Source organism: Arachis duranensis, unplaced genomic scaffold, assembly GCF_000817695.3.
Source record: "Arachis duranensis cultivar V14167 unplaced genomic scaffold, aradu.V14167.gnm2.J7QH unplaced_Scaffold_73101, whole genome shotgun sequence".
Taxonomy (NCBI): Eukaryota; Viridiplantae; Streptophyta; class Magnoliopsida; order Fabales; family Fabaceae; genus Arachis; species Arachis duranensis.
Window position 1 is genome coordinate 3,582 of NW_026265066.1, and position 12,238 is coordinate 15,819.

At 42.5% G+C, this 12,238-nt stretch overlaps 1 protein-coding gene and 1 pseudogene across 1 annotated transcript; both read left to right on the forward strand.

The window, feature by feature from the left end:
- The first annotated feature begins 15 nt into the window (after nt 1–15).
- On the forward strand, nt 16–3,019 carry LOC107472389 (uncharacterized). Its single transcript, XM_016091914.1, has 3 exons — nt 16–1,014; nt 1,275–2,019; nt 2,112–3,019. Exons 1-3 carry the CDS (start codon nt 16–18, stop codon nt 3,017–3,019), a joined length of 2,652 nt encoding a protein of 883 aa, XP_015947400.1.
- Nucleotides 3,020–6,725: 3,706 nt separating this feature from the next.
- Nucleotides 6,726–6,919, forward strand: LOC127744640 (uncharacterized; annotated as a pseudogene).
- Nucleotides 6,920–12,238: the final 5,319 nt, after the last annotated feature.

The following is a 12,238-nucleotide window of genomic DNA, read 5'->3' on the forward strand; positions in this document are numbered from 1 at the left end:
TGGACACCAGCCGACATGCCGGGCATAGATCCAAAAATCATCTCACATCATCTAGCCGTCAAGGCGGAAGCACGCCCAGTGGCTCAACGGAGGAGAAAGATGTCGGCGGAAAGAGCAGAGGAGGTGGCCAAGCAAACGGCCGGCCTCCTAGAAGCAGGCTTCATACGGGAAGTGGACTACTCGACATGGCTCTCGAATGTGGTATTGGTGAAAAAACACAATGGCAGGTGGAGAATGTGCGTGGACTACTCTGACCTTAACAAAGCATGCCCCAAAGATTGCTTCCCCCTCCCCAACATAGATGCACTCGTCGACGCCGCGGCGGGATACCGGTATTTGAGTTTCATGGACGCCTACTCCGGTTACAATCAGATACCGATGCACCGTCCTGACGAAGACAAGACGGCGTTCATAACGCCAGGAGGAACTTTTTGCTATAAGGTAATGCCATTCGGCTTGAAAAATGCGGGGGCAACATATCAAAGGCTGATGAACAGGATATTCCACGACCTCATAGGGAAAACAGTTGAAGTTTACGTGGACGACATCCTGGCAAAAACAACACGACCTGACGACCTCTTGAACGACCTGGCAAGTGTATTTGCGTCCCTCCGTCAACACGGTATGAGGCTGAACCCCCTCAAGTGCGCCTTCGCCATGGAAGCCGGCAAGTTCTTGGGATTTATGATAACTCAGAGAGGGGTAGAAGCTAACCCGGAGAAATGCCAGGCAATACTCCAGATGAAGAGCCCGGGTTGCATCAAGGACGTCCAGAGGTTGGCAGGACGGTTTACCTCATTATCCCGATTTCTCGGAGCTTCGGCGACAAAAGCCCTGCCATTCTTTAACCTCATGAAGAAAGGGATGGCGTTTGAGTGGACACCCGCATGTGAAGAAGCCTTTCAACACTTCAAGGAAATCCTGGCGGCACCTCCCGTTCTCGGGAAGCCAAAAGACGGGGAACCACTATACCTATACCTCGCTATAACAGGCGAAGCCCTGGCCGCAGTTCTGGTACGGGAGGACGGGAAAGCTCAACAGCCAGTCTATTTCATAAGCAGGGCCCTGCAAGGGGCAGAATTGAGATATAGCAAGTTGGAAAAGCTAGCCTTGGCACTCCTAACTTCCTCGAGAAGGTTAAAACAGTACTTCCAGAGTCACCAAGTTGTCGTCAGAACGGACCAAGGGATCCGGCAAGTTCTCCAAAAACCCGATCTGGCGGGAAGAATGATGACTTGGTCCATCGAACTCTCCCAATATGACATACGGCACAGGCTATGGCGGATTTTTTAGTTGAAGTGACGGGAGACCCAAGCGAAGAGGTGGGTACACGGTGGAAGCTCCATGTGGATGGAGCCTCCAACCAGACCTTCGGAGGTGCCGGGATCATCCTGGAAAGCCCGATTGGGGTTGTATACGAACAGTCGGTCAGATTCGAGTTTCCCATCTCAAACAACCAGGCAGAATATGAAGCCCTTATAGGAGGCTTAACCCTAGCGGCAGAAGTCGGCGCAAGAAGACTGGAAATATGCAGTGACTCCCAAGTCGTCACTTCCCAAGTAAACGGTAGCTACCAAGCCAAAGACCCCTTGCTTCAGAAGTACCTGGAAAAGGTTAAAAGCTTGAGCCAAAAGTTCGAAGAGGTCACGGTCCACCACGTACCTAGAGAAAGGAACACACGGGCAGACCTCCTATCAAAGTTGGCCAGCACAAAGCCAGGGGAAGGGAACCGGTCTCTCATCCAAGGCATGGCAAGAGAACCAGCAATCACTTTGCACATGACAACCCTAGGTCTTTCCTGGCTAGACCCCATCACCAACTTCCTAGAACACGGCAAACTCCCTAATGATGAAAAGGATGCGGCGAAATTGAGGAGGGAAGCGGCCAAATACGCCGTCATCCAAGGACAGCTGTTCAGGAAGGGACTCAACCAGCCCCTACTGAAGTGCCTACGCCCCGATCAGACGGACTACGTCCTCAGAGAAGTCCACGAGGGCTGCTGTGGGCACCATATCGGAGGTAAGGCCTTAGCGAGGAAACTAATCCGAGCCGGATATTACTGGCCGTCGATGATGACGGATTCCAAGGAGTTTGTCAAAAAATGCGTAAAGTGCCAACAGAACGCCAACTTTGCCAAGGCGCCGGCCTCCGAGTTAAGCTTGCTAACGACCTCTCGACCATTTTCTCAATGGGGAGTCGACCTCTTAGGCCCTTCCCAGTCGGCCCCGGGCAAGTCAAGTACCTCATAGTCGCAATTGACTACTACACCAAATGGATAGAAGCCGAACCACTGGCTACCATATCCTCGTCCAATTGCAGGAAATTCATGTGGAGGCAGGTGATAACGCGATTCGGGATACCGGAAGTCGTCATCTCAGACAACGGCACGCAGTTTACTGACAAGAAGTTCACGGAGTTTCTCAACGGCCTGGGTATAAGGCAAAAGTTCTCTTCGGTAGAACACCCTCAGACAAACGGACAAGTAGAGTCCGCCAATAAGGTCATCCTTTCGGGGCTAAAAAAGAGGTTGGACAATAAAAAGGGCGCTTGGGCCGACGAACTCGCAGCGGTCCTCTGGTCCTACCGAACAACCGAACAATCCTCCACTAAGGAAACTCCTTTCCGACTAACATACGGGGTAGACGCAGTAATACCCGTAGAAATCGGAGAGCCGAGCCCGCGGTTGCTTTTGAAAGGAGTGGGGGAAGCCATAGAAAAAGACCTGATAGATGAAACCAGGGAAATGGCCCATCTGACAGAAACGGCGCTAAAACAAAGAATGGCCCTGCGCTACAACACCAAAGTGATCAAGAGGGAATTGGAGCCAAACGACCTCGTCTTGAGACGAAATGATATCGGCCTACAGACCCCCAGAGAAGGCAATCTAGCGGCGAACTGGGAAGGCCCCTACAGAATCAAAAAGGTGATGGGAAAAGGAGCATTCAAGTTGGAAAGGCTTGACGGCAAAGAAGTCCCGAGAACATGGAACGCGGACAACCTAAGAAGATTCTACTCCTAGAAAATGGCCCGACAAGCCGACCAGGCTAGCTAAGTAGTTAATTTGCAAGTTTAACTTTTGAACTTCTCATAGCAACTTACGAGTCCTTTATACGATTACCGAATAAGATATACTTGTGCAAATTTTCTCTCCTGTTTCGTCACTCAATTTTTTAGATAAGCCACCCCACCACGTCCAACGACGACGCGCGTCCCCGAGACTGATCACCCCGGGAACCCGTCAACCACCATCGTAACGACTACGCGAAAGGCCATGGGCCATTGATATAAGTGACGACAATAAACCAAAAACGGTTAGTAGAAACGGAAATACGGCCAGACGAATAAGGAAAAGTTTATCACGACAACTCGGGCAAACGATTAAAACGGTCACTGATCACAAGCCAAAATAAAACGGCTAAAATCAAATTGTTTACAAGCCAAAACGGCTAAAACTAAAATAGTTCACAAGTCAAAACAAAGCGGCTAGACAAAAACTTTAAACAGAAGATTCATCTCTTGGGGGCGTCGACGACTTTGCCATCCTGAATGACTTTAAGAACACCAATCGCCGACGTATCAAACTCGGGAGCAATGACTTTGACCTGGGCCTTAAGGGCCTCTTCGGTCGCCAAAATTGCGCCCTTCCCCTGCTTCACGATGTCTTTATACTTAGCCTTCCAAGTTGTTAATTCGGCCTCCACGGCTTGCTTTTCTTTCTCCATCTCGGCCACCCGTTTCTGCGCTGCGCCGACCTGGCTTTCCAAAGTCATCTCACGTTCGACCAGACGAGAAACCGTGGCGTCCGAGTCCTTTAACTTCTCCTCAACAATGGCAGTCTTCTTCTCGGCAGCAGTGACCTTCTTCTCGGCAGCGTCAAGTTTTTCATTTGATTGAGTCAACTGCTCCCGGAGAGTCTCAACTTCATTCTTTAGCTCATTGTTGGCCTTCCCACTAGCTTCCAACCTCCTGCGGAGGGACTCCATCCCGGACAGCTCAAACTCGGCCTTCCGGGCTATCACGGCACCCCGCAGAAGGGTTCGGTACATCCACCTCGCCTGCCCGGCAAGGGAAGACTCATGGAAGTACTCCTCAGTACCGGGGATCAGCTGGGAATCTATGAAGTTCCCAGCATCAAAATTCCTTTCCATGACGGTAAGGACCCCCTCGGGACTTGAGGACATCTTCCTCTTCCTCTTGGGGTTAGGGACCTCCTCCACACCATCATCGGTTTCAGGGGCAGACGTCGAACCCCCGGTGCCTACCACTTCGCGGAAGGGGGTGGCATGAACCGTTTTCTCGCCCTCGACCTGGGCGGCTTGGGTCGAGGTCCCGGTTCCGTCAACCACGGCCTCCTGCCCGGAAGTAGTCTTGTCCTCCGGAGGAATCGCAGACTTCTCAGTGGCAGATTTTTCATTATCCCCCTCGTCGTCACTGGCGCAGAGGAAGGTTTGGAATAAATTGGGAAGACCAGTCACCGACGCAGACATCTCCACTGCAGAAAAGTAAAGAAGGTCGGTTAATCGCCGCAGGATATCAATAAAAACAAAAAGGTAAAGGGCAAAGTACAAGTTTCTCACAAATATAATTACGAACGGACTCCCGGTCACCCATAAGGAGGTGGGGATTGACTAAGTTCTTCCCAAAGACTGCTACCAACACTTCGGCGATCTGCCTATCCACCGCCGACATGCCATTATAGGTTACCTTAATAAAGGTATTGGACCCTGCCCCGAAACTCCAATAGGTCGGGATGAGCCGTACCCCCTCCAACGACAACCAAAAGGGGTGACGACCTTTGACAGGGCGGACTTTGAAATATTTGTCCTTAAACCCGTGGTAAGAATCTTCAAACAAACCAAAAATCCTCCGACCTTGGGCAGACCGGAAGGACATGAACCCCTTTTTGTGTTTCCCCTCTTTAGAAGGGTTTGTGAGGGTGAAGAAGAAGAGGAAAACATCCACGGACACCGGCAGTTCGAGGTATTCACAGACCATCTCGAAACAGCGGATTGAGGCCCAACTGTTCAGATGCAACTGCGACGGTGACACGGAAATTCGACTTAAGAGCGCCATTTGAAAGGCAGAAAACGGGATACGAACTCCGACTTGGGTGAACATGGACTTGTAGAACCAAATCCAGTCGGCGACTCGGGGGTGGTGGAAGTTGATTTCATACAATCGCTCGTGAGGAGCCGGGACGAAAACGTCATAATTGGCCTCCTCGTCAGTCCCTCCACACAAGTACCCGGCTTGTCGGAACTCGGTGAGCTCCTCCTCGCCCATTTGGTTAGGCGAATCCTTCAAGTCGGAAACGACCCAAGCATAGGGATCGTACGCCGCGGGGTTAACGGATGCCCGGGAAACCGTGCGAGCCATACCTATATGGGGGGACCATCCAGTCAGTCTAAGAGATCGGTTGCTCAAGCCGAATACAGATACCACCCCCCACGACTCCCCGACTAAGGCCAATCGAGACTAAATCACGAAAAGAACAAGAAAAGCCTACCCTGGAATGGTACTTCCCCCACCTAACACATCTAGTCGCAATTAAAAAGCTAAACAACAATAGCAAAAACCAAACAACAGGCATGCAAAATAATGCATAAAAGAGAATGTGATTCGAAAGTTACCTGAATTAGTGGAAGAACGACGGAGCAGTGTTAAGAAAAATTACGAAGGGAGAGGCGCACAAACAGCACAGCAGAGAAATGATGAGATTTGGGAGCAAGGAGATGGCAGAAAAGGGAAGAAACAAAAGAAAGAGAGGAGTGCTTAAACTGGCCCGTTTAAAAACTACCCCAGGAAGCGCGAAACGTCTGGGGGCAGAACGGTCTTTTCAGCCAAGGCTTTTTCACCCCATTATGAGCATTTAATGCTCGGCGCGAGGAACGATGCGACGAAACGGTTGCTGGCGCAACCAAAGGACACGCGCGTAAAGGGCACGTCCTTGTCACGGACGACCGACCAGACGACCCCAAGTGAGAGACGAGACAACACGCCATTGATAGCTCCCACGGCTACCATTGGCGCGTGGGGGCACTGTTACGGCCCGGCCCAAAGACCCGACGGGTCGACCCTGGCCCGAGCTCCACCCGACCCGGTAAGTCACCCTTCAAGCGACCCGGACACGTGTCTTGTACGACCCACACACGGCTGCAGGACAACGTCCTTGGGAATATGGGCCTGTCCTCACAAAGGGGCCCACGACTGACATGTATATAAGGGGAAGATTGGCTCTTCCCCCGAGGTACGTCACCTTTACACATCACCTTTCTCACCTGCACATCATCTGACTTGAGCGTCGGAGTGTCTTTGCAGGTGGCACCCCCCTCATCTTCTCACCAGGACAAGTGCTCGACCGCTCGGGAAGCCTGCAACCAGCGCGATCAAGGTCAGGGTCTCCTCACTCCTTCACCCGTGAATCCCACCTGTCCGGAACCCGACAACCGAACAAAAAATTAAACAAAATAATAAATTTACAAATTTGTTGTATAACACCCGAGTTTTTAAAATTAAATTTTACGCTTTGAATTTAAAAATAAAATTTAATTTAATGATGACTTATTCTATTATTTTAAATTATCTATCAGAAACTATATTGATAGTTACCGTCATTATTATTATAATATCATCATCATCATCGTTTTAAAAAAAAAGGAAAAGAAAGTGGCCGAAGCCATTTAGAGAAAAAGAAAGGAAATGAAAGATAGCTTATATGTATATATACATCTGTTCAAGTAAAGTCGTACATCTATATCCTTGAGTTCTAAGGAGACAGGAACCAAAGTCTGGTGGATGAACTATGACTGTGCGATCAGAGCGTGATTAACAGTTCCGTGGTGCATGCCATCTGAATGGTGGAGGATCGTTCTCGCTGCTACCTTGTAGTCGAGATGGTCGCACGGTGTTCTGACAGACCCAATCTTTTAAGGAGAGATTTTGTTCTAGGTGTTATTTTGAGTTTTTTTTTTAAGAAAAGGAATCTCTGCCACAGGAGAGCAGAGAACAAAGATTAAAAGAATACATTAATTAATGAAGCGTCTGCCACAGGAGAGCAGATGTGACATTGTTTGGGCCTTAGTGCCAAATGTAAAGTGGGGACGCTTTCCGGAGCTTTCGTTGATTTCGATCTCATACGGAGGTAGGGGATTTATTTTTAAAGATAAACGTTTTTAATTTAGACTGCCTACAAAATTAATTGAATAATTGCAAATATATCTATATATATATTAATAATAGTAATGTTATTGAGTATGGATTATTGCTGTGAATGTGATTATTTTTTTATTATTAAGAATTTCGCTGATTTGAGAATTGTTGAGGAATAGGGAACCCGTAAGAGTGGTTTAGACCGAATTTTAGAGAAAATGCCGCCAAAATTTTATAAAATCTGTATAAAATCTGAGGTTTTATTTGAAAAGTTATTTTAAAAGATTTGGTTTTGGAAAATTAAATTATTTAAAATATATTCAGTTAAGAAAAGATTTACTCTATTTTAAAGTTTGATCTATTAAGAAAAATATAATGTTTTAAATCCAATCTTTTAAGAAGAGATTTTGTTTTAAGTAAAGACTTGAGCTCAGTTTATTAAGAAAAGGAATCTCTGCCATAGGAGAGCAGAGAACAAGGATTTAAAGAATATATTAATTAATGAAGTGTCTGGCACAGGAGAGCAGATGTGACATTGTTTGGGCCTTAGTGCCAAATGTAAAGTGGGAACGCCCACACACTGAGAACTGTTTTTCAGATGTACGCTTATTAATTTGGAAAGTCACACTGATGCGGCCTAGCCACACGACTTATAAGCACACTGATGCATCTGGAAAGCCATATCTGGGACTTGTGCCCGGATAATGTCGGAAGAGGGTAGGCAACCGACACATGAGCTCATGGCCTGCGTTAGGGATAGACATGCATCATGTTGTTTGCACATTTGCATTTGATTGTGCTTGCTTGTCTTATTACTTTGTGATTGTATTGCTTGTCTTGTTGTGACTTGCTTGTACATTGAATTGAATCTCTTGCTTGCACTACTTGTTTGTAAGTGTATTAAAGTGATTACGAGCTGACATTTGACTGAGGATTAACTATGTGGCTGAGAGACAGAAAATGTGACTAATTTTATATTTAAGTTTTGATTTGAGTTTAGAGTTTTTTTTTAAAAAGAGGTAATTTGTTAGCTAAAGTAGAACAAGAGTATTTTCAAAGAGTTTGATAAAAATTTATTTTTATTGAGTAAAGTTAATTATTTGCATTTTATTCCATTACTTTTACGGCATTTCCATTCCCTACTGAGAACGTGTGGTTTGTTCTCACCCCAAATCTTCCACCCTTTCAGTGACACAGGTTCGGAGATTCAGTAAGAAGCTGCAGACGACTAGTAGATTTACTTGTGATTCCTGTTGTTTTTATAGAGTTCCCTCGTCCTTGTTGCTTTAGGGTTTTTTTTTTATTTTATCCAGAGAGATAGGTATTGTATTTGAGTTTTACATTGAATTTAATCGTATAACATCTATTATTATTAGTAATTATGTGGTTATTATTATTTGAAGATCTTTTGTTATATGATTTTTAATTACTAAAATCTTTTTTTTTGAAATTTTCTTAAAAACGGAAACGCGATATCGACGTAAAGGCTCAATAGTAAATTTATAATAAAGGAAATCAGGTTTGTAACGCCTTACTTTTGGTACGATCATGACGTGCTAAAAGTTAGGGTGTTACAGTATGGTATCAGAGCAGTTCGTTCCCGTTAGAGCCTTGGGAATGGATTGACTATGCTTTACTGCATACTCTGAGTGTTTGTCATGCAGTAGGACTTGTCCACTGACAAGAGTTTGAGTTTCAAATGCATGATTGTCTATTGATTAATGATGTTAGTCAACCGTTGCATCTCTCATGGTATTAGGTTTGGCCAACTTAATACTAATGATTCATGTATATGGAAACACTAATGGATTATCATAGACGAGATAGAAGTAATAGGTAACGTGAATCGTGGGTTTTGGGAATGTTAGAGATTAAGTTTTAGGGGTAAGCTTCGTTTCAACGTATAATCCTTACTTGTGCTAATGTAGCTTGAAGTCATCTCTTCCTTGATTGCTTGTAGTGAAATTCTTTGTTTCAAACTTCTTTCATCAGATATGGCTTCTTTCACATCTGCAAACTGAACATGCCACACCTCTCTATTTCTTTTCTTCGATATTTTTGAAAATGGAGTTGATATGGATCTTTTCCATCTTATATCAATTTTTGAGGGCGAAGATTTTTGTAAGGTGGATAGGATATAACACCCGAATTTTTAAAATTAAATTTTACACTTTGAATTTAAAAATAAAATTTAATTTAATGATGACTTATTCTATTATTTTAAATTATCTATCAGAAACTATATTGATAGTTACCGTCATTATTATTATAATATCATCATCATCATCGTTTTAAAAAAAAAGGACACATACAAATAATTGTTACACATGCCACTCTTAATTATTAATCAATGACACCTAATGAAGCATTAGCCACCACAAAGTATCCATTCATTCTTATCAGCCTTATCACTTTTATTTCTTTACTCTCACCACCGAATTGAACTTGGCAAAAAAAAGAAGAAAGAAAGGCCGAGAGAGAATGTGAGCTTTCATGGAAACCATGAGTTTTTAGCTTCAATTTCTTGTGATCCATAACTCCAATAAAAAATCTAATCCGATAAAAGTGTTCGTATCTTCCTCCTCTACGCATTGACGTTATTTTTGTTCGGTGAAAGCTAACGGTAATATAGCTCCCCTTCTTCTTGTGTTCGGCCAATTGGAGTTCTAGGAGGCACAGACGATTCTTGACGTTTTTCTCTTCAACAGTTCGGTCAAAAAATTTTTTCGAAACTTTTGTTGATTTTGATTTCATACGGAGAGTTTTTCCGGAGCTTTCGTTGATTTCGATCTCATACGGAGGTAGGGGATTTATTTTTAAAGATAAACGTTTTTAATTTAGAATGCCTACAAAATTAATTGAATAATTGTAAATATATCTATATATATATTAATAATAGTAATGTTATTGAGTATGGATTATTACTGTGAATGTGACTGTTTTCTTATTATTAAGAATTTCGCTGATTTAAGAATTGTTGAGGAATAGGGAACCCGTAAAGGTGGTTTAGACCGAATTTTAGAGAAAATGCCACCAAAATTTTATAAAATCTGTATAAAATCTGAGGTTTTATTTGAAAAGTTATTTTAAAAGATTTGGTTTTGGAAAATTAAATTATTTAAAGTATATTTAGTTAAGAAAAGATTTACTCTATTTTAAAGTTTGATTTATTAAGAAAAATATAATGTTTTAAATCCAATCTTTTAAGAAGAGATTTTGTTTTAAGTAAAGATTTGAGCTTAGTTTATTAAAAAAGGAATCTCTGCCACAGGAGAGCGGAGAACAAGGATTTAAAGAATATATTAATTAATGAAGTGTCTGCCACAAGAGAGCAGATGTGACATTGTTTGGGACTTAGTGCCAAATGTAATGTGGGGACGCCCACACACTGAGAACTGTTTTCCAGATGTACGCTTATTGATTTGGAAAGTCACACTGATGCGGCCTAGCCATACGACTTATAAGCACACTGATGCATCTGGAAAGCCATATCTGGGACTTATGCTCGGGTATTGTCGGGAGCGGGTAGGCAACCGACACATGAGCTCATGGCCTGCGTTATGGATAGACATGCATCATGTTGTTTGCACATTTACGTTTGATTGCGCTTGCTTGTCTTATTACTTTGTGATTGTATTGCTTGTCTTGTTGTGACTTGCTTGTACATTGAATTGAATCTCTTGCTTGCACTACTTGTTTGTAAGTGTATTAAAGTGATTACGAGTTGACATTTGACTGAGGATTAACTATGTGGCTGAGAGACAGAAAATGTGACTAATTTTATATTTAAGTTTTGATTTGAGTTTAGAGTTTTTTTTAAAAAAGAGGTAATTTGTTAGCTAAAGTAGAACAAGAGTATTTTCAAAGAGTTTGATAAAAATTTATTTTTATTGAGTAATGTTAATTATTTGCATTTTATTCCATTACTTTTACGGCATTTCCATTCCCTACTGAGAACGTGTGGTTTGTTCTCACCCCAAATCTTCCACCCTTTCAGTGACACAGGTTCGGAGATTCAGTAAGAAGCTGCAGACGATTAGTATATTTACTTGTGATTCCTGTTGTTTTTATAGAGTTCCCTCGTCCTTGTTGCTTTAGGGTTTTTTTTTTTTTATTTTATCCAGAGGGATATGTATTGTATTTGAGTTTTACATTGAATTTAATCGTATAACATCTATTATTATTAGTAATTATGTGGTTATTATTATTTGAAGATCTTTTGTTATGTGATTTTTAATTACTAAAATCTTTTTTTTGAAATTTTCTTAAAAACGGAAACGCGATATTGACGTAAAGGCTCAATAGTAATTTTAAAATAAAGGAAATCAGGTCCGTAACGCCTTACTTTTGGTACGATCATGACGTGCTAAAAGTTAGGGTGTTACATTATGGTATCAGAGCAGTTCGTTCCCGTTAGAGCCTTGGGAATGGACTGACTATGCTTTACAGCATACTCTGAGTGTTTGTCATGCAGTAGGACTTGTCCCACTGACAAGAGTTTGAGTTTCAAATGCATGATTGTCTATTGATTAATGCTGTTAGTCAACCGTTGCATCTCTCATGGTATTAGGTTTGGCCAACTTAATACTAATGATTCATGTATATGGAAACACTAATAGATTATCATAGACGAGATAGAAGTAATAGATAATGTGAATCGTGGGTTTTGGGAACGTTAGAGATTAAGTTTTAGGGGTAAGCTTCATTTCAACGTATAATCCTTACTTGTGCTAATGTAGCTTGAAGTCATCTCTTCTTTGATTGCTTGTAGTGAAATTCTTTGTTTCAAACTTCTTTCATCAGATATGGTTTCTTTCACATTTGTAAACTGAACATGCCACACCTCTCTAATTCTTTTCTTCGATATTTTTGAAAATGGAGTTGATATGAATCTTTTCCATCTTATATCAATTTTTGAGGGCGAAAATTTTTGTAAGGTGGGTAGGATATAACACCCGAATTTTTAAAATTAAATTTTACGCTTTGAATTTAAAAATAAAATTTAATATAATGATGACTTATTCTATTATTTTAAATTATCTATCAGAAACTATATTGATAGTTACAGTCTAAATTGATTTTTATAAAT

Bases quoted from the DNA above. Each gene is read 5' to 3' on its own strand.
- LOC107472389 (XM_016091914.1), top strand. From the start codon at position 16: ATGCCGGGCATAGATCCAAAAATCATCTCACATCATCTAGCCGTCAAG. The intron at 1,015-1,274 runs GTACGGGAGGAC...CATACGGCACAG, and splicing joins AAGCCCTGGCCGCAGTTCTG to GCTATGGCGGATTTTTTAGT. The intron at 2,020-2,111 runs GTAAGGCCTTAG...AAATGCGTAAAG, and splicing joins CTGTGGGCACCATATCGGAG to TGCCAACAGAACGCCAACTT.